Genomic DNA, 23,859 nt, shown 5'->3' on the forward strand with positions numbered 1-23,859 from the left:
TCCCTGACAGTAATATTTTGGAACATTCAATTTGTATCGTTTTAGTTCACTGAATCAAAAACTATTTAATATTTTCTGTTAACATAGTTAAGAATTGACAATCAAGGTCTTACACCTTGAAATGATTAAACTGAAAACATACATATCCCGTTCTGCAACAGACCATTGAGGGCCCAGGCCTAGCTACCTACTGCTGGCTGCACTCCCACCTGATCCTACTCTTACAGGGTGACGTGTGGTCAGCATGATGAACCCCCAGTCATCGTTGTAGGATTTCATAACCGGGTTATGCTACTCATTCATAGTTCCCCAATTTAATCATGATGGTGACATCTCAGGAGAAAAGCTGTTACATTTCCCCAAGGAGACTGAAACCTTTACACGTCCCATAGCCAGAGCCCAAAGCATGACTTCACAGCCACAGTGTTATGTTCTGAAAAATTTGACCAACAGTTTGGTTCTACTCTTGCTGGATGGCGTAATAGTTAATATATCTATGATCAGTTCCCAGGGTTGCACATTGCAATACTATACTAATACTTGATAACTTTGGTGGTTTAGTAAACCTCCGTTGGGGAGTGGTTAGTACAGCATGCTGCAATGCCAGGGGCCCCAGGTTCGATTCCTGGTTTTGACATGGATGCTTGTCCCAATGATAATCCAGAGTGCTGGCCCCCGTGGCAGAGTGGTTGGCAGATCGTGCTAAGACAGCAGGGGTCCCAGGTTCGTATCCTGGCCTAGGCATGGATGTTTGTAAGTGTTCATTCATCAAATCATCACTCATCCCCATCTTCACAAATTAGCCAAAAGTGCCACAAGAAGCGAAGTAAAATAAAGCAAATCAATCAATCGATAATATAGAGATAATTCATGTGTGTGAAAATAGAGAGAAGGGGGATACTACTGCTTAGGGGTATTACTTTTATTACAAATGTAAAAAAAAGTAGACAGGCTGCCTGACTGTCATGCAGATGACCTGGGTTCGAATCTTGGGGTGGGTGATCTAAGGTCAGACTTTTTCCAGTTTTGCCCCACACAAAGCAGCTCTGGAACTCACCCAGCCTTAAATCAGTGGGTCCTGGGGGTAAAGGTAGCCAGAGTTTGGTTGTGATCACATCACCTTTAAAATCGCTGAGATCAAGAATATGTCTGGTCCTACCCCCATATCCCCTGAATGTGCCTTCATTGTGCAGTGCTATATGCACGGGGAACTATACTTTTACCTAGTATACAACATATGGTAGCTACACACACACACTTTTAAATCTGCTTCAATACAGTTTGTTCACAGTTGTGTTTTCCCATTATTTTTGTGGATGTTTCAAGTTTATATATCTCCTCTGTGTATTAACTATGCCAAAATGATAAGGTTGACATATTTTATTGTCTTGACTGATTTCATCAAAATGGAATACCATATCCATCCTCCAAAATATCTGGTTGCTATGAAACTAACAGTTCCCATGGACAAAACATTAGTGCCCCCATTTGGATCCCAACATACATATGCACTATATTGTTAAAGAAATTTTTTGTCAAGCAGCTTAAAAAATACCCTAAAATATTTAAGTCTGCATTCTTTATGTCCAAAAATTTAGTTTAGGCAGATATTTGAAAGTGGCATCAGAATTTGGAGCTACCTCAGAATATAAAAAATCAATTTTTCATCCGCCATCTGAAATGCTTTCAACAAATGCAAATGCAAAATAAAATCATTGTCTGTGTGTATCTATTTGCGACATGAATTTCAGCTAAGGAACTCTAAATTTGCTACAGATATTGTAGTCTCAAAAGTGGTGACTTTCCCCCACCCTTCCTAAACCACACACTATATTACAGAGTTTTTATTAAAAACTTGAAGCTCAAGTAATGTCCTAACATAGCTAACATTTGGGTCTACGAAAATCTAACCTCAAATATTGGCATAATTTAAAACTCTCGCAAGGCATGTTAACTCAGTCTTTCGTCTACCATCTTTGCACATGCTGACAAATTTTTCTCAAATACAATATGACACCAATCCTCTAATTTATCTTGTAACTCTAAAAATTGCAACTCAAAAGCTTGACATTTATGGCAAAATGTATGTTTGCGATTTTAGCACCACTCTTCTCCTAATCTATTTGGTCTAGGAATTAATTCGTGCGCCTGGACAAGAGATGGCATAACGAGCGTATCGTCCCACAGTTCCGTGTATCCACACATGCGTTGAAAACTCCTGTCAGCGCGCATCGTTCGTAGTATAGGGCAGTTGATTGACGCGTCAACAACAGCATTTTGTAGTCAACTGAACATGGCGCAGTTCGTGCCAGATAAAGTGTTTTTGCGGGGTGTTCTGCTTCTTTACTTTAACATGCAGAAAAGTGCTACCGAAAGTCATCGTATTTTGGTGGAAGTGTATGGTGACCATGCGCTAGCTGAGCGAACATGTCAGAAGTGGTTTGCACGGTTTAGAAGTGGTGATTTTGGCCTGGAAGACCAAGAGCGACCTGGACATCCAAAAAAATTTAAAGATGAAGAATTGAGAGCATTGCTCGATAGAAGCATTAGGGGTTGATCAAACAACAGTTTCCAAACGCCTCAAAGCCATGGGAATGATTCAAAAGATGTCACATTGGGTTCCACATGAATTGAAAGACAGAGACGTTGAAAGATGAAAAACCATTTGCGAATTACTGCTTAAAAGACAAAAAAGAAAGGGGTTTTTGCATCGCATTGTTACTGGCGATGAGAAGTGGATCCATTACGAGAACCCGAAACGAAAAAAGGCCTGGGTGAAGCCAGGTGAACCAGGTCCATCACAACCGAAACGAGATATTCACTGTGCAAAGGTTATGCTGTGCATATGGTGGGATATGAAAAGTGTGGTGTACTATGAGGTGCTGCAACCGGGTGAAACTATTAATGGAGAACGTTATCGATGACAATTAATGCGTTTGAAGCAAGCTCTGGCCAGGAAACGACCAGAATGGGAGAACAGACATGATAAACTTATTTTTCAACATGATAACGCTCACCCACATGTCGCAAAACCAGTCAAAACCTATTTAGAAAATGTCGGATGGGAAGTTTTACCCCACCTGCCGTATTCACCAGATGTTGCTCCTTCAGACTACTACTCGTTCGATTGCATGAATAACGATTTGATTGGGCAGCGGTTCACTTCTTCAGAAGATATCGAAAAATGGATCTCTGACTGGATCGCTTCAAAGGATGAGGACTTCTTTCGCCACGGAATCTGTAACTTGCCTGACAGATGGGCGAAAGTGGTGGCTCGCGATGGACAATATTTTTCTTAAGGTATTTATGTATTTTGTGTTTGAACTACAGCTTCAATGTGTGCATAACAACCGCACGAATTAATTCCTAGACCAAATATGAAATATAATTTTAAAAGCTTTACTGCAAATTTGTGGACCGACAAATTATCTACAATGACTGAGTTTAGTTCCTTATACTCCGAAAATGCAATGTAGACAGTTTTCGGGAAAAAGACAGCATGGTATAGAGCGTGCATGCAACATGAGAAAAATCAGTTTTTCATTCACCATCTTTTAACACATTGTTCAATTTCACTCACATGTAATACCATTGCATTGTGTCAAGTTTTCTAGCTGCAGAAACATGTTATCATGGTCACTAAGTACATGACTTGACTTTCTTTGCCCATCCACCCCACCCATGCTCCTCCTAAATCGTGCATTATATTTCGATAATTTTATTGTGAATTTACAGTGCAAGTAATGTCACAATGCTCCTGAAAGTTTTATGCACTAAGTTCGGAATTGTAGTCTCTAAAAAGGTTTGAAAATGTCAAAAATTGTCATAATATGAAAGTGTTCGTATTTACTTGAGTACCTATCCCACACCCCCTATTTTTAAGAAAGGAACAATTTATGGTAGATTATGAGAGTGCTTGACTTCTTGGGTATGGCGCACCTAACCGCAAATAACATTTATCCTACATGGGCAAGCAACCCATTACGTTCAATCAATGCACTGAACTGGAAGGAGGGAGGGGTCTCAGTGCAAGGCATTGGAAAGAAAACAGAACATTTATACACATACTAAATTTTGAGAAATGAAATGACTCATTTGGAAAGTGTTTGGTTTAATTATATCACAGTTAACATTATTCTACTTTCACAACATTTAATGAAATGTTCTCAATTCTCCTTTGTAATGTATTATACATGGAAACATTTATTGTAAAAGTTGATCATCACAGGTAAACAAACTTATGTGGCTTGCCCACATACGGAAGTGACTGATATCTAAAGTGCTACCACATTTCAAAATTATAAATAACTCAATATGCTAACAAAGTCAGAAATTTATTTTATTATAAAACATAAACTAAATGTAACGTTTCAACCTTCTAGCAAGTTCTTCTTCAGACTATGTACCAAGTACAAATGTAACAAGGCACAAGAACAGGACGGTATATATACACAAAAATACTCCCCAGACTATTAGAAAGTTGTTCTGGAACATTCTAGCAGGTGGCTTTCCCTTGTCAACTTTACTTTCACCTGAAAGTGAATGTGGTTGGACTCTTTATCTCACGCTCTATTTCCTTCATTCTTCTTTCTTCTTCTCTCCTCTTTCTCTCTTGTCATTTCCACTCTTTCTAACACCTTCTTCCATTCTTTGTTTATCTTCAGTCCCCCATTCCAGTTCATTGTGTCTTCTTCACCTTTCTTCTCTATTTTCTTGGCCTCTTTCCATTTTCTCATTAGCATTCTCTTCTCCTTTCTTATGTGCTTAGCCTCATCCCACTCCATGTCATGTCCTGTTTCTCTCGTGTGTTTAAATATCGCATTTCTCTCTCTCTTAAGTGGGGAATGGGGGACTGATGATAAACAAAGAATGGAAGAAGGTGTTAGAGTGGAAATGAAAAGAGAGAAAGAGGAGAGAAGAATAAAGGAAATAGAGCGTGAGATAAAGAGTCCAACCACATTCACTTTCAGGTGAAAGTAAAGTTGACAAGGGAAAGCCACCTGCTAGAATGTTCCAGAACAACTTTCTAATAGTCTGGGGAGTATTTTTGTATATATATATACCATCCTGTTCTTGTGCCTTGTTACATTTGTACTTGAAGAAGACCTTGCTAGAAGGTTGAAACATTACGTTTAGTTTATGTTTTATATTAAAATAAATTTCTGCCTTGGTCAGCATATTGAGTTATTCATATCATGGAAACAAGGCTTAATGGTGTTACAAAATTATAAGCTTTGTTCAATCAATGTTTTATCTAAATATTTCAGACCCTTTTGATTTTTGTTTCTTAAATATATGTTTGTATTATTTGTGTTAAAAGTCTATTTCTAGCATGATTTGAAAAAAATATTCTGAAAAAAACCACTATGACTTGTACCACATTAATTATTTTGAGTATTATAAGCTTCATTTTCTGGCCCATCACCCGGGCCAACCTTGGTTAATAACACCTTGCCCTTTGATAAATCAGAGCATGCAGGCAGAGGGATGCATGAATATAGATTGATGACATAAATAGTACTAACCTCCCCTGGGTTAATAGGTTCATTAAATCATGTTGTGCAATTATTTTGAATGCCTATAATTGATTTTCCTGTATGATGTTATTCATGATTCCACATGCTTGCTACTATCCATTCTTTAAGGGTATAAGTTCATTCATGGGCAACCTTGAGTGGGTGTACAATCAGAAATAAGAACATTTTACAGTCACGTCTGTAATCCATGGGGGAAAGATTGATTGGACTTTGGACTAACCCTGTGGTTTTGCTGCCATTTTCATGAAGCTGGGCTTGTTTGTATATTTGAGTTGGTGTAATACAATCCAAGGAGAGAAGGCTTACTCAATTATTTTCATTTTAATCAGATACATGTTTTTATTAAACCTCTTCAGAACTGCTGTGACCACTGGTGGCATTTAACACATCATTTCTTGTACGAATAACATGCTACTTCTCTTGAACAAAAATGTTTGAGTTCTTTTTATTTCAAATTTAATTGTTTGTTCATTACATGTATGAAAGTGTGACATATTTGAATTTGTTTCCAATTTGTGGGGTTGAAATTTCTTCAAGAATATGCTTTATATTTGTTATTGGTTGTGACGATTTTCTTGCATTATAAAAAGCATTATTTATTTTCATTAAAATAATGTCATAAGAACTCATCACAATTTGGGTCTCTCTTCACCTGGAAGTTGTTACACGTAATTTCCTCACAATCTAATAGATGTCTCTGCCTACAAGTAGCCTTGCTTCTAATCGAAGGAAGAGTTGATTCACAGTGTTATGTTTGAATTCCTGCTCAACAGACATTGGGTAGGAACTACAATCGGGTTATTGACTTGCACCATGCATTGCCAGTGTAAACGTACAATATAAACTTAATTCACACAGCATATATTCTCTTGATTTTCTACTGGGACTTCAAGGGATGGCTGAGAATGGGTGCCCGCTACTAACTACATTGTGTACTTGATGTAAGAGAATTCGGGTGAGGAATTCGCAGATGCCTTTTTTGAATATTGTCATGTTAGATTGGAGATCTGATGCAACATTCGATTTTGCCCAAAGAATAAGAAGAGGGACCAGATTGCTTGTGATACTTATCCAGAGACCAGGACATTTATTTTATGTGTAGAAGGACCACGACATGTAATTATGTCTACTTCAGAAATCTACCTTCCGTATCTTGTCAATGAGGACTGGACTGAGGAGTGTGCATTATTGCAAGCAACAAGTGATTTTGACTATGCCCAATATGTCGAGGTTTCATGATAACATCATGTGCCCGTGATAGGAAGTGAAAAGCTCAGGGTGGGTCCTGCCCAGTTTTCCCCATGCAGTTTTTTTTTCCAGAGAAACCCACCTCAAAAAAACCCACTCAAAATGTTTTTTTTTGTTCAGAAAATAATGTAAATTATTGCTTTAAATAATTGTGAGGTTCTAGAATTGTCAACAGTTTGAGAAAACTTGTCAAATAAAGGCTTAGCCAAGCTTGTAATACTCAAAACAATTAACGTGGTACAAGTCACAGTGGTTTCTTTTTTTTTAGAATATTTTTTCTCAAATCATGCTAGAAATAGACTTTTAATACAAATAATACAAACATACGAGGGTGTACCCAAAAGAAATCGGAATAACGCTGTGCTGGGCGGAGCTTCCATAGTACAAATTTTTCCCACCAGGCAAGTGTCGAGTAACTCGTTGTGAGTTCATTGCACCCAGTGGCTTCGCCGGGGAAGGTTGTGTCTGGTCACTGTGATTTTTTTCGTAAAAGCAGTTTCATTTGCACCTCATTTTTTGTGATGGCCAATGTAAGAGAACAGCGTGCAGCTGTGAAATTTTGTTTTCTGCTCAGGAGAAATGCCACAAAAACAGTTGCGATGTTGAACACAGCTTACAAGGACAGCACTATGGGGGAAAACTCAAGTGTACGAGTGGCTTCCTCGCTTCAAGAAAGGTGACATGTCGATTGATGACAAACACCATTCTGGACGTCCATCAACTTCCAGAACTGATGAAAATGTCAATAAAATTTGTGAACATGTGCTCGAAGACCGACGACGGACCATTGAAGAGCTGGGGAAGTTATCTGGACTACCTTGGAGCTCGGTTCAGCGAATTTTAACGGAAGATTTGGGAATGAGAAGGGTCGCTGCGAAATTTGTGCCTCGGAATCAGAGTGACTAGCAAAAAGAGTGTCCAGTGGAAACATGTCGTGCTTTGAAAGAAGAGCTCCAGTTGCAAGTTTTTGGCAAAAAACGCCATGACTCTCTTGCCCCATGCCCCTTACTCACCTGACCTCGCTCCGTGTGACTTTTTTTGTTTCCCCGAATGAAGAGGGACATGAAGGGACAGCAATTTGACGACGTTGAAGAGGTGAAGAAAAAAGGAGAAAGGAGCTGTCAGCCATCATACCAGATGAGTTTAAAAAATGTTCCCAAGAATGGAATCACAGATTGGACAAATGTATTAAGTGTCATGGAGAGTACTTTGAAGGTGATAAGCTACTTTTGTAAAAAAAAAATACATGGCTTTAAAAAAAATTCCGGTTTCTTTTGGGTACACCCTCGTATATCCAAGAAACAAAAATCAAAAGGGTCTGAAATATTTAGATAAAACATTGAACAAACAAAGTTTATAATTTTGAAATGTGGTAGCACTTTAGATATCAGTCACTTCCGTATTTGGGCAAGCCACATAGTTTCACCTGTGACAATCAATTTTTACAAAATTTAGTATAGTGCAATGTTATGTTTTCTTTCCAAAGCCTTGCACTGACACAGTGACCCCTCCCTCCCTCCAGTTCAGTGCATTGATTGAATGTAATGCGTTTCTGCCCAGGTAGGGTAAATGTTATTTGCGGTTAGGAGCTCCATACCCAAGAAGTCAAGCACTCTCATAATCTACCATAAATTGTTCCTTTGTGCATAAAACTTTCAGGAGCATTGTGACATTACCTGCAATGCTAATTCACAATAAAATTGGGGCCTCCCCCATGGTGCAGTGGTAGCGTCATTGCCTTGTAATCAAGGGGTCCCAGGTTCGATACCCGGTGGAGGCACAAGTGGTTCGGATCCCACTTTAAACTGTAGGTCCAGTCCCGATTAGCCTTACTGTGCATAAAGTGGACTTAAAACAGCATCTCAAACTCACAATAAAATTATCGAAACATAATGCATGATTTAGGACGACCATGGGTGGGGTTGAAGGGCAAAGAAAGACAAGTCATCTATTTAGATAACATATTTCTGCTGCTAGAAACTTGATAGACTGCAAAAGTATTACATGTGAGTGAACTTAAAGGATGTGTTTCAAGATGGTGAATGAAAAACTGATTTTTCTCATGTTGCACGCATGCTCTGTACCATGCTCTTTTTCCCCGAAACTGTCTACAATACATTTTCGGAGTATAAGGAACTAAACTATCAGTCACTGTAGATAATTCATTGTACCGCAATTTTGCAGTAAAACTTATAAAATTATATTTAATTGTTCAGGAGAGGAGTGGTGCTAAAATCGCAAACATACATTTTGCCATAAATGTAAAGCTTTTGCGTTGCAATTTTTATAGTTACAAGATAACTTAAAAGATTGGTGTCATATTGTATTTAAGAAAAAAATGTCACCATGTTTATAGATGGTGCACAACAGACTGATTTAACGTGCCTTTCAAGAGATTTAAGTTATGCCAGTATTTGAGATTAGATTTTCATAGATTAAGAAACCCAAGTCTCAGCTATGTTAGGACATTACTTGAGCTTGAAGTTTTTAATAAAAACTGTGTAATATAGGGGGGGGGGGTAGGAAGGGTGGGGGAATGTCACCAATTTTGAGACCAGGGTATCTGTAGCAAACTTAGTTTTTAAACTGAAATTCATGTCACAAATAGATACACCCAGGAAATGATTTAATTTTGCATTTGCATTTGTTCAAGGCATTTCATGATGGTGGATGAAAAATTGATTTTTCATATTCTGAGGTAGCTCCAAATTGTGATGCCACTTTCAAATATCTGTGTAAAGTACATTTTTGGACATTATGAAAAGAGACAAATATTTTAGGGCATATGTATGTTAGGATCCAAATTTGGAGTCACTAATGTTTTTTCCATGGGAACTGTTAGTTTCATAGCAACCAGATATTTTGGAGAATGGATATGGTATTCCATTTGGATGAAATCAGCCAAGACAATAAAATATGCCTGCCTTAAAAATTTGGCATGGTTAATACATGGAGGAAATATTTTAACTTGAAACATCCACAAAAATTATGGGAAAACAACTATGAACAGAATGTATTGAAGCATATTTAAAAGTGTGTGTGCAACTACTGTATGTTGTATAGAAGGTAAAGTTCCCCATGCACATAGCATTGTGCCATGAAGGCTTGAGGGGATATGGGGGTAGGGCCCGACATATTCTTGATCTCTGCCATTTTGGAGGTGGTAATCTGGTAATCACAACCAACCTCCAGTGGCCTTTACCCCCACAACCCATTGATTTGAGGATGGGTCAGTTCCAGAGGTACTTAGGCAGGGACAAAAACTGGAAAAATTCCTACCTTAGATCACCCACCTCAAGATTCAAACCTGGGTCTTCTGCATGGCAGTTAGACAGCCTGTCTACTTTTTTTTTTACATTTGTAATAAAAATAATACCCCTAAGCAGTAGTATTCCCCGTTTTCTCTCTATTTTCTCTGTATTCTCATTGGGACAAACACAAACATCCATGTCCAAACCAGGATTCGAACCTGGGACTCCTGGCATTGCAGTGTGCTATGCTAACCACTCTGCCACGGAGGTTGACTAAACCACCAAAGCTATCAAGTATTTCAAGTATTGGTATAGTATTGCAATGTGCATCCCTGGGAACTCATCATAGATATATTAACTGTTATGCCGTCCAGCAAGAGTAGAATCAAGGTGTTGGTCAAATTTTTCAGAATATAGTATTTTAGATAACTTTATTAGAACACCGAAACAGGCTACGTTTGTTGAAGTAGGAGAACCACCATTTCATCTACGGGCACAATATCTTTAGAAAATTCTTAATGAAAAAGACGTCTTCCATATCCAGTCCGATAATACCAAAATTATCACTTTTACAAGCCTTAAAGTCATCAAACCATACAGCTAAATATAAATTAAATCTTCCAATCTTATTCACAGCATACAAGTCGATTAAGGATTTCATACCGAAAGTTATTAGATTTTCAACGTCTCCGTGCTTTACGACAGACTATTTTAAATTAGCAACAATACTTCCCATTCACTTTCCTCCATATCCAGATAAAGATACATGAACGTCAATGCCAAGTATGGTGAATAACATATTCATGGAATATGTACACTCTGTAGTGCATGAAGATTTTTACATAGTATATACAGACGCATCAAAGTTCACAACTGGTAACACTGGAGCTGCAATATATTGCAATAATCTAATGGAATACAAAATCTACCCATTACCAGCAGAATTTTCAATATTCACGGCGGAAGCATTTGCTATTCGTCAAGCATTGTTGTATATACAGGAGAAAAACCTCAAGAGGGTAGTGATCGCCACTGATTCAGCATCAGTCTTACACTCCATGGGATCGATAACAGCTGATTACTATGTAGACTGATACATTGTTAACATAAAAATTTTGTATCACAAACTAACAAACTCAGGATACAGTATTTATTTTGTCTGGACTCCTGGGCATACATCCATAGTAGGGAACCACATAGCAGACGCATTAGCCAAGTATGCAGCTGAAGAATCAAGTCACCGATCGCTTCGGATCAAATTTTCTGCAAAATCGCTAGAGTCGCATGCTAAAACAGAATTGTTGAAAAGTTGGCAGAAACAATGGACAATTACAGGGAAGACTAATGGGAAAAAATATTATTCAATTCAACCACTTATACCTAAAGAACCTTGGTATCAAGACATTAACCTCTCAAGAAACTCTTTAACAAGCCTTCTTAGATGTCGGCTAAATTACACCCTAGCCCCTAAAGACCTGTATACTAGAAAGATTGTTCAATCCCCAATCTGTCAGTGTGGTGCAACTGAAGGAACACCTGATCACATTATATTTGAATGTCGCCTTAATGTAACTACGCGTGATTATTTCTTAAGAGATCTAAAAGAAGCAGGATATAATGTTCCATACGCCTTGTCAACACTTTTGAGGAACCCAACGAAGAAAATAATATATGTACTTAAAAACTATATTGTGAGAAAATATTATACTATAAAATTATGAAATTGTAAAATTATAAAATGTAAAACAAATATAACTGCTGCATAGCAGCAAAGCTACAACCAAATATACATTTATATATATAACTTTATCATCTTTGGCTGTGCGGTCATACTTTTGGGCTCCAGCTATGGGACGTGTGTAGGTTTGAGTCTCCTTGGGGAAATGTAACTTTTCTCCTTAGATTTCGGCCTGTGTATGAACACTCACCATCATGATTAAATTGGGGGAGCTATGAATGAGTAGCATACCCTGATCATACAAACCTTCAACGATGACTGGGGGTTTTAATCGTTCTGACCACACGTCACCCCATGACTGTTTGGATGATCTCCCACCTCAGAGTAGGATCAGGTGGGTGTGCAGCCGGCAGTTGGTAGGTAGGCCTGGCCCTCAATGGTCTATTATGTATGGCACAGGTTATGTATATTTTTAGTTTATAATCATTTCAAGGTGTGAGACCTTGATTGTGAATTCTTAACTATGTTAACAGAAAATATTAAAGTTTTTTATTCAGTGAACTAAAACAATACAAATTGAATGTTCCAATATATTACTATCAAAGAGGAATGTATTTCATTTTTAAAATATATATATTTATAAACATAACCTGAAAGAAAAACAATAAAACCCAGTTTTGCCCAGGTTTTATCTGCTTTTATGTGAAAAAGCAAAACAAACACCCGGGTTGTGCAAAATGTCAACCCTGGAAAAGGGTTAATCACACCTAAAATGTGAAATATTGGAATATTAATGTGCATCAGTAAATAATTGTTTCCTTGGTGCACTGAATGTGCGCAAGTGTCAACACTTCTTTGAATGCTGATAATAAACATTTATTTATTGCGTGGGTTGCAATTTTGCATGAATCATCTCAGTTCACACATTGTATGTTGTGTACGCTTATGGATGTGATCTGTTGAAGAATTTTCCCCATGTACTATATTTTTGCTTACTTCGTTGCAGTTTCCGCAAGTGACAAATTCAACGACTGTGTTCAATATTGGGACAAAAGGGTGATCCCTCGTAAGTATGGTTCATACTTCTCCATTGTGCCTTCTTTAAAATTAAAATAATTTCTAAATAGAGAAGCTGAGTTTTTGCATAACCTAATGCAATTCACATAGCAACAAGAGTCCTAACGTATGTTGTAAAATATGTTGTTGGAAAGAATATTGATGTAAACAAGGAGGCATTCGCAAATGTATAATTTCACAATTTTTTTTTTTTGAGATAGTTGTGAATCTTTATAAAATATGTTCTGTTATTATACTATTTAAATTTGATGAATGTTGGTAACTGTTAAAATATTTCTATGTTCCATTATATTCCAAATTTAATGTGTTAATACCTCAACCATAATCTTGTCGTCTACTACCAGTATAGAATGTGCAAATATACTAATATTAAAAGATAGTAGATAATCTGGTAATATTCACCTTGGTGTTTAATCCGAGAGATGTATGTGCTCCCTCAATTGCCAAATTTCTGAATTGGTTGAATGTTACAAAAAAGAATTTACTACTTCACCTTTCAAGTGCCTTATGTTTTGGTGCTTTTTGTAAGTACCATTTAGGGACCCTTGATAGAGCTAGAAGTGGCTCGTTGACGGCAGGCCGGATGCTTGTAAAGTTAAATACTTTGTACACATTAGGTTGTGGCATTTAACATGGCCATATTTGATGCTCCACAATTGTTCCAACCCACCTTATACTTTACATGGTTAAAAATTTGAAAGATGAACTTTTCAATTGCATGGAATTTTTTTTTGATGTGTGAAATGAGAATTATTTGACATGGAGAAATAAGATGAGTTTTATTTTGAATGAAATGTTTATTGGATTCAGAGGAAGTATGATGTCGAGATTGTATCTTGATACAGGCAGAGTTAGATGAAATAAAAAGGAAGTTTTCTTATGAAATTATGTTTTGCATGCCCTTGGGATCCCCACTTTAAGCCAAAATGATCATTAAAATTTTAAAATGTAGTATCACTATGTTCCTACACTTGTAATTTATCATAAGAAAACAATACATTTATCAGGAGGGAAAAGGAGTGTTGGCAGCTAACTGTTCCTAAGTAGCCTAATGTAGTTAATTTCTTGAATTTGCGTGCGGTACCACAAATATTCATTCTGTGCAAAACAATTGTGCTTTAGGAGTTTAAGAAAAAATCAAAAAAGGTATGAGAAAACCAAAATTTCATGGAGAAAATGTGTTTTTTAAATTTCGACCATCTCTATTTGACACTTAATTAGTGCACCATGAGGAGAATTTTTTTTCAAACAAGACTAAGTTGCTTCTCATATCCTATCATGCATTTTTAGTACATATTATTACATAATTCACACACACACATACATGCATTGCCACGTGCCACCACCCTCATAACTCCAATATTTGGAGCCACGAGTTAGGCAACACTGCTTCTTCTTCTGGATAGTCAGTTGCGACTATCAGTTCTCACCCAGAGATGAGAGAAGTGACACCAAATTGTACACGTCACTCTAAATAAAATTCAAAGATGTTCAAATTAAAATGTCCAAAACTTTAATACTGATTCATGCATGTTGCATACTTATTCATTCAAATAAAAATAATATTGTGTTGGGTCCTGTTCTCACATAGGCAGTGATAAATAAATTATCTCACAACAGAATGCCTTTACCAATGACAGCAAGAACTCAACTGCAAGGTATAGCTACACAGATTGTTATTTTACAACAATGGTGCAAATTTGCATTCACCCAAGTTCCAAATCCTTTGAGGAAAGAGTAAATAATTTCGTTTTTTTTTTTTTTAAATGTATTTCTTCATTGCATGTTCAAAGAACACAGACTTGGAAACCTGGGTGTTAAAGGTCAAACCTTCTGATTAACTCAAATGAGACAAATAAGGAAGTATTGTATAAATAATTGTTAAGTGCACTTTTATTTTATGCAGTTATTTCTTTGTTCTTGACAGGTATTTGTATACATTGAAGATATAACTGTAAATTGTCAGAACGAAAATGGATGATTACCAGAAACTTACAGATGAAGAAATATTGAAAACATTTGAAAGTTTGAAAAAGGAGCTAGTGGCAGAGCTTTCTAAATTGCCTGAATCAATTCGAAATGAAGCTGTTCATTTGAATATAAGGTGAGTTGCATGAATGCTAAATGTATTTAAAATTTCACAAGCAATTTATGTTATATACATCTTTGATCTCTTCCACGTCTATATGTTATTCCACTTCTTGATTTGCCTTCTGATCATTGTAATTATATGTTTGATTGATGAATAGTATTCTGAGCAAATTTAGCCAGGTTGTCACTGTAGTGTAAATATTATTAACGATTATTTTGTATGTGAATACAGTGTTTATGTGCATATTATATGGATGTCCACTTTTAGTGCTGCTAGAATCTAAATCAGATCTAGTGAGCAAGATGATTGAGTAAATCATCTAAACGCACACAGGCCCGTAGCTAGAGGGGGGCAACTGCCCCCCCTGAGAGCCTGCTTTGCCCCCCCCCCTGCAAAATGTACAGAACACATTCCTACCTGGCATTCTCACTAATCTTTACAATTATATCATGTATTACTCTTCGAAACATAACAAAGACACTTATTGATTTTGTGATTTAATGAGGTGTGTGGGATTCCGAATAATGTCTAAAGTGAGAATCATAGAACTTAAGACCTTCTGTAAACAAAAGCACGTGTACCCTAACAGTGTTGCAAACTTACGAGAAAAAAATAATCCACATAGCCTACAAGGTGTAAAAACATTCAATTTGTCAACAGATGCGGAATAAGCAGTGTATCACTGATGACCTGTTGAAAGTTATTGAATGCATGTAAAAAAAATAATTAAAAAAATGTACATCTTGCCTGGTGGCGGACTTTCAGACTTATCACCGAAGTTCCCTGGCTCGAATCCCGGCATGGGTGTTATTGGTGAGTGTCCCTTCATCAAGTTAATCTGACGATCACTCATTCTTATCGTCGGGATTAGCCAAAAGTGGAAGAAAAGCAACGCTAAATTAAGAAAATCAAATACAAAATTTACATCTTATCCCCCAGGTGTAAGACGGTTCCGTACCAAAGGATTAATTTTCTCTCATATTTTACTAAAAAAAAACCTTGCTAGAAGAATTTGACACATTGAGATAAATTACGTTTTGAAACAAGGGTTTCTTCATTAAATTTATTTGATGTATGAAAGTGTTATAATTTATTATTATAGATAATGAAAGTAAACTGATACATATGATTTGATTGACTAAATTAATAATTATTAATTAGATAAAAATAATGAAAATAACTCATTTGGTTTGATTGATTTGCTTTATTTTACTTCCCCTCTTGTGCCACTTACGGCTAATTTGCGAAGATGGGGATGAGTGATGATGATATGATGCAATCGATGAATGGACATTCACAAACATCCATGCCCAGGCCACGATTCGAACCCGGGACTCCTGGCGTCGTAGCGCGATGTGCTAACCACTCCGTCACGGGGCGGCTAATTAATTTGGAATTCAAATATCACCTATCCCTCATCGTCTCGTAACTAATGACAAATGTGTGTGTCACAACGTGGTCGATCTACACCTCAATATTACACATTCCAGTATACTCCAGAGTGTACTTCAACATCTCTGAAGTTACTTCATCCAAAAACACACTCGTGTGTCCTTTTCATCCCGTTCAAAAATGCTGTATTATGCAGCAAAGACACCAAGGGAAACTAAAACGGCAACTTAGAGAAGCATAAAAGTGGGGAAAGAAGACTGTAGAAAACAGAAACATTTTGAGGCAGTCACATTTTATTGTACGCTACATATAAAATAAAATGCATATTTGGGGGTGAATTTTTAAAAATTGTCACATTTTTCTTCTCTCTTGTTGAGAGGTGTTCATTTTAAATCAACCTCCCTCACCCTACGGCCTGCCCTCCTTCACCCGTAAAAGTGTGAGGATGTCACCATCCGGATGGTAAACACCTCTGGATTATAGATCGACTCCTGCGTCCCACCCCCTCCCCCATCCCGGAGGATCGTCACTGACAATGTGAAATCACACTATCATATGCCGACATTCAACATACCACTTCCGTTTCTGTACTTGACTTAGTGAGAAGTATTGAGGTTGGCAACAGCCTAATAACGGATTTCTTCCCCATCATGTAGTCCGTTCTATGAAAGTACGCTAATGGAAGAAAAACGTGTAAATTACATTGGATTATACATTTTTAAATATATTTTAATTAAAGGTTTCTGTTTATAATAATAATACGCAATTATTGTATATATTACAATCGATCACGTGAACAGCAAGAAAATAGCGCCAGTTTCGAACATGGCGACTTCCATGCGTGCAGGAAGGTCTCCCGTGTTTTCAGAGTAGTCTTTCGGAAATACAGCCGTTTGAAAAGTGGCAAGAAGCAGGTTGTTCTTAACGTTTATGTGACGTTGTGTCGGTGCTATCCTGAGCAAGCAGTGAGGTTGGTGTCCAAGTGTAATTGTGTGTCTTTGTATTTTCGGTGTGGTGAAAGAAAGGAAAAGAACCGGTCAAGTTGTGAGTCCCGCGAAAAGAAACACGTTGTTGCTCGTATAAACAAGTACACCGATTTTGAGATAAATGCAATACAACGCGAGGTGCTTTCGTATTATTTCAATCAAAGAGCCGTCCTGTCCACTGTGGAGAAGATGTTGATAGTGATGATTGATGACGATCTCCCCAATTTTAGCAGTCGACGTTAAATCGCCTCTTGTGCCACGTTGAGTTCCTTTTTGGGAAGCAAATTTGACAGACAGGATGATGTCTAGCGCCGAAAATGCCTCAAGTTCAAAAAGGAACTGCTGAATCAAGGTAAGAAAATACATTACTTGCATGAGACGTGCCTAAATAATGTGCTTATTATCGTCTTCTTGTTTTCTAGTGCACGAGAAACCGAGAGAAAGATAAACAATCTCTTTTTATTCCCCGGCTTATCTTTGTTTAGCTTCTGCTAAAACTGGCGGTATATTTGTTCCACAAAGGAGAAAACAATACTCTACATGTCAACAATGTTGGGCAATAATTTGATGGAAGAGGAAGCAACAAAACCAAAAGGCTTGAATTTACTGTAACGAATCTCTCACTCTCTTGTATAATGGCGCTGTCATGCTGAGAGAGGAGGGGGATCTGTTAAACCAGTGTCGGATAAATCGGACTTTTGTCGTAGAAAAATATGTTCATTCTTGAACAAGAACACATATTTAATCACTTGTAGAAAATTTATTATACTTCAATGTGTAGATTATCAGTTAAAATAAGAATACGTTTTCCATGTTACGTAAAATTAAAGGTTGCGAGTGAGCAGCATATGATGGCCGCACCATCAGCGAACACGAACAGCTGGCGCGGAGTAATACGTTACTCGAAGTGAGACGATTGTTTACAGAGGGTCGGAAGGTTCGTGATTCTTACTGTAGGATTGGGAGGGATCCCTTCCTGATTCAGACTTCGGGAAATTATTTCAAAATTTTCAGTATCTAGAACAGTTATGACATTTTGAGAAGTCTTATATTAAAGGTGCCAAATGTGTTTGGATGATTTTCTTGGATGTGTTGCTATCAAGTTTGAACTACTTAATTTTTTGTTTCCCAAGTCTACCATTTAGTAATAGCGATTCATGCAGTAGAGAGAGGGAATGGATATTTAATTTTTGTTACTTAGCTTTGGTTTTCTGCTACTTCTAGCTAATCGCGACAATGAGTGATGACGTGAAATTGATGAAGAGGCAGGCCTCCCCGATGGCTTAGAGGTAAAATCGTCGCCTTGTAATCAAGGGGTCCCGGGTTCGATACCTGGTGGAGGCACATGGCACAGTGGTTCGGATTCCACTTTAAACTGTAGGTCCAGTCCCGATTAGCCTTTCTGTGCATAAAGTGGACTTATAACAACAAATCAATCAAATCAATCAATGATGAAGAGGCACTCACAAACAGTGCTGCAACCACAGGGGGGCAGGGGGCATTGTCTTTCCAATCTTGAGCGGAAGTCCATTCTAGGGGGGCAAACATTTAAGTAAAAAAAACAAGACTAGCAGAATCTAAGAATAGTAGGGCAAATGGATACTCAAGATAGAATTAGTTTTTTTCTTCCAGACGGGCAAGGGAACTTGCAGGGGGGGGATACAGAAGGTCAATTGCCCCCATTGATTTCATATTTTCGTAAAATTTTCTTGCTCGCTTCGCTCGCATTGTCTGCTGTGTCAGAGCCATAGCAATGGGGCCAAAACTGTCTAAATGAAATAAAAAATGTGTTAAAGAAAATGCCATTGCACCCTCTGAAATTATTTGCACCCTATTTTCAGTTTGAAAAAATTGGATCTAAATATTTTCTTGCTCGCATTGATCCCAATCTGATTGTTTTCGGTAATGCATTTAAATTACTCGAGAGAGAAATAACACCAAATAGGTAGTTACTTCAGACTGTTGCTGCTAAAAAGTTGTGTCTCAAATGCACGAATAATTCTTTTGAGGAAAAAGAGACAAAATTTGTATTATTTTTACTGTTGATTTGTTATGAGGCGGATGAATTGATTATGTAATGTATTTAATGTATTCTCATAAATAATATATATATATATTAAAGAAACTTCGAATGCATACACAATTTAGCGTCAACATGTTGCATACTTATGTATTTTCTTATTTTACGTCATTCCATGTTGCATAAATAAAATATGTTGTACATACATGAAAGTAATACATGTCATATGTACAAATAGAATTATGTTCATCGTGCATTTTGTGTCTTTCAAAATACAGATGTATGCTTGTTTTCCAGTATTAGCTGATGTGAAATTGAACGTGTTGGAAAAATATTTTCAAATCATTTGTTCCATCACAAATGCTTTAACATCGACTTCTAACCCCTTTTTGCATGATTTTAAATAACGTCTTTGATGCTACGATTATTACTTCCACTACCACCACTATATTACAATTATTATTATTATTTGCACGTTTGTCCTGGTACTGCCCCCTCCAGACAAAAATTCGTGGTTGCACCCACTGACGTATGCAGGATTTTTTTCTGGAGGGGCTAGAATTGTACCTATAGGTAGATGCTTTCAGTAGCGCAGCTTATAGGGGTCCGTGGGAACATAGCGCACCTAAGAATTTGTTGTGTTATTATTATATTTATTATTGTTATATATTTTCGTATTAAAATCAATAAATAATATTTTTAGAATAGCGAGTATGGTGCGTATTAATATCATAATACATGGAAGGGAGAATTTGAGATTTTTTAAACTTATAAGAACCTACTGTTTTTCAAAATTTGGCATCCCTGACTGCTTTCTGGGGGGGGGGCATACACAAGAAGATATATCGTATATTTACAACTTTCCACTCTCAAAAATGTCAACTGGGGATAATTTTATAGGGCTTGAATTTACCACTCTGGTTTTCCCGAGTTTATGGTGATTTTATATACTTGAAATTGTTGATTTTTCAAAATTTATGAGGGCCTCCCCAATGGCGCAGTGGTAGCATCGTCGCCTTGTAATCAAGGGGTCCCTGGTTCAATACCTGCCGGAGGCACATAGTGGTTCGGATTCCACTTTAAACTGTAGGTCCAGTCCCAATTAGCCTTACTGTGCATAAAGTGGACTTAAAGCACCAAATCAATCAATCAATCAATCAAAATTTATGAGGGGGCTGTAGCGTACGCCAGTGGTTGCACCTCTGCTCACAAAGAACACTCATCCCCAGGCTCGAAACTGGGACCTTTGGCTTCTAGTGTGTTGTGTAACCATCCCACCCTAGAGGTCCGCTGGTGAAAGATGTAGGACAGCTTAGTTGGTCAAATTATTATCAAACACGATGAAAATGTGATTGTGTTTCGCATTTATTATTTTGGTTAAAAAGCGACAAAATTTGTAGTTTCATTCTCATTAGATTCCTTTGTGCGTAAAAATTGTGCATACTGGAAACTATAGAGGGAAACATTATGAAGCATGATTTATAAAGGGCTCCCTTAATCAGCTCTGCAGAGAGGCTCAAAGCTGTAGGTACATATTAATCGTCTATTAACATTATCGACCTGTAAATATCGAGTACATACAGTCCCTACTAGACTTTATCTTTGTATTCTTTGGCAGCCCGGAAAGGTCATTATCGAAATACTGTTATTTGATGTTGCTCGAACTTTTTTTTTGTTTGTTGGAGTTTCAAGATATCATCCCTTTCCTGTTACTTATAGCTTTTGTGGGAGAGGGGCAAGTGTGTGAAAGCGTCAGCCCCCCTATCCCTTGTTTTATCCAGCCCTCTGGATTACTTCCTGCCTTAATCCTTCAAATCTCTCCTTTCACCTCACCCTGGGTGCCATGCGAGCAGATTATATTTGTGCTGGAATTACAAAAGGGGGGGTTTCACATAACAATTTATAGTTTTTAGTCCCTGGTTTGTTTACACATATACAGCAAGTGAATAAACAACTGGTTTTAAATGGACAGTACCGTAGTTCTTGGAATCATAACATTTCTAGTAGGATATATTGGTTTATTATACGTTGTTATATATATTTACATACTGCTTCCATGTGTGCATTTATATAATCAACCAATTCCCTTAATTCAACATAATTGTGCACCTATGGCTTACACCATCGGCACTTCCTTTACTGCAGAGTTAGCATAACTATCTCTGTGGGCCTACCCTCAGCTTAAATGATATTCCGTTCATAACAAATGCGTTTCCTTACGCCTTCACTCTTTCTTATGGGCATCAATTATTCAATACAGAAATATCCACATATTCAAAGCTTTTTCTAAAAGGGGACTTGGGACAGCAACTGGGGTTGGTTTACACCAAATGCTACATTATTATATTAAGTCTAGCCACCAAAAGTGGATTAAATTTGATGAGATGTTCCTCTTCGTCGATCAATGGGGAAACACTGTTTATTTTTGCTAAAGGCCACTGGCCTTTTTTATAGTCCGGGTAAACGTCCGTGGACATGGACCCCGTAGCGTTGGAAAATTCCACTGCCAATGGTCTTTGGTATGACAGCTAGCTCCCCCAACTGGGGAGATAAAAAACAGGGGATCTAATATCCAGCAAAGCACATTGCAATAAGCACATACACTTACATGCAATAATAACATAAAAGTACACTCATGGAAACATATTACTTAACCCTACACCTTGTAGCTCGCCAGTAATTAATTAATACAATATACCAAAACCAGTAATGGTCAATCCATTACAAGTGCACCTTGCTATATCTGCAAATGCGCCACAATATATTAAAAATTTGCCCCCTCTGGGATTGACTTTGCCCCCCTCCCCCCTACTAAGAATTCCAAGCTACTGGCCTGAACGCACAGCCATGAAAATAGGTGACTGGACAGAATTGAGCTGGTACCACATGTTGGAAATGCAAAGCGAGAGCAGCACATTACTCACTGGTTGCCATGCTCTGTGTGGCTTCCACGGGACTGTATTGCGTAGTTTGAGCATCAGACCGACCTCTCTCTGGGGCATACAGTTGCCATCCCTGACCTTTCAAACAAATACTGTCAGTTTGTATCACATGGATTACAAAGGCCAACTCTACAATGAGACCTTTCATTCTCTAAACCCTCCGAACACATAGGGTTGTGCTCCGTCGTGGCAACAGGGCAAACTTCTGCAATCCACCTAATTTCATGGCCATGCGATTAATTGCCTTTGAGAGTCATGTTCCATTTGGGGTAAAAATATATGAATTTGAGGCATGTTTATTTTACACCCATGTCCAAAAGTTAAGCATAATTAAAATATTAGAAAACAGATCATTACCAAAAGGTGCACACTTGGAAATCTCCTGACTGCAATGGCTTGAACCTTCTGATAACTGAAGTGGCATTATTGTAAAACTGAAACAAAAGAGCTCTGATGTACATCAAAGTACAAGGCATAAATCATGGCAACAATTTTTTCTCGCAAGAATGCAGGACCGACACAATAATTCCAATAGAAGAGGACACTGTATGGACATTGTAGGTCATGTGTACCAGAGGTTGTCAGGGAAGTGCCATATAAAATTAGTAAAAAATGTGTTTTACTCACAAGGCTACACAGGCAGTACAAAAACAAAAGACATGTACACAAATTGCCCTATGAATCCTCAAACTTTTTAAACTAGTTCCCCAGAGTGTTCACAACATGCTGCCAATGATGTGAGAGGCATCAAATACCAATACCATTCTCGTGTGAGTCAGGACGTCTCATGTTTCATGGTGATGACAATGTCATTTTGAGTCCAAAACCGTCTCCTGCGCAGGTGTTCCTTTACTTTATGTATGAGGTCGAAATCATTTTGGGATGGCATGTTCTCATGCCCTCAGTGCGATAATCATACTTCACACTGCCATCTAGCTGGCCCCCGTGCCAGAGTGGTTATCAGGCTTCCCCGATGGCACAGTGGTAGCATCTTCGCCTTATAATCAAGGGGTCCCGGGTTCGATACCCGGTGGAGGCACATAGTGGTTCGGATTCCACTTTAAACTGTAGGTCCAGTCCCGATTAGCCTATCTGTGCATAAAGTGGACTTAAAACACCAACTTAAACTCAAGAGTGGTTATCACATCGTGCTGCAACACCAGAGGTCTCGGGTTCAAATCCCAGCTTGGGCCTGGATGTTTGTGAGTGTCCATCAATTTCATCAGGTCATCACTCATCCCCATCTTCGCAAATTAGCCAAAAGTGACACAAAAGTGAAGTAAAATAAAGCAAATGAACCAATCACACTGCCATCTAAAGACAAAATGTTCTACTACTTGTCTGACACTTTTCGGAATGCAAGATCTTACTTGTAATGTACTATAGTTACTTTTGTTTTTGTACTGCAATGTAGCCTTGTGTCTAATACACATATGTAGAACAATACTTTTTTATGATTTTTTTTTTGGCGCTTCCTTACCAACCTCTGGCAGTTATGACCTGCATTGTCCATACAGTGTCCTCTTCTATTTGTGTATTTCAAATTTTTGTGCTGGTCCTGTATTCTTGCCGGAAGATGTTGCTATTACTTATTACTATGCATAAGCCACGGTGATCTCGTTGGTAGGGCGTGAGA

At 37.8% G+C, this 23,859-nt stretch overlaps 1 protein-coding gene across 4 annotated transcripts in view; it reads left to right on the top strand.

Moving 5' to 3' along the window:
* Positions 1 to 23,859, top strand: part of LOC146004237 (uncharacterized) — an 82,402-nt gene that overhangs the window by 18,174 nt on the left and 40,369 nt on the right. For 3 of the 4 annotated variants that reach the window (XM_083142917.1, XM_083142915.1, XM_083142919.1), the window contains exons 2-3: positions 12,721 to 12,780; positions 14,719 to 14,895. In XM_083142917.1, coding sequence (XP_082999043.1) covers positions 14,765 to 14,895 — 131 coding nt within the window. In that variant the 5' untranslated portion in view covers positions 12,721 to 12,780; positions 14,719 to 14,764. The remainder of the gene's footprint in view (positions 1 to 12,720; positions 12,781 to 14,718; positions 14,896 to 23,859) is intronic. The other variant, XM_083142918.1, reaches the window with a different exon arrangement.

This window comes from Lepisma saccharinum, chromosome 21, assembly GCF_977018435.1.
Source record: "Lepisma saccharinum chromosome 21, izLepSacc3.1, whole genome shotgun sequence".
NCBI classification, from domain to species: Eukaryota; Metazoa; Arthropoda; class Insecta; order Zygentoma; family Lepismatidae; genus Lepisma; species Lepisma saccharinum.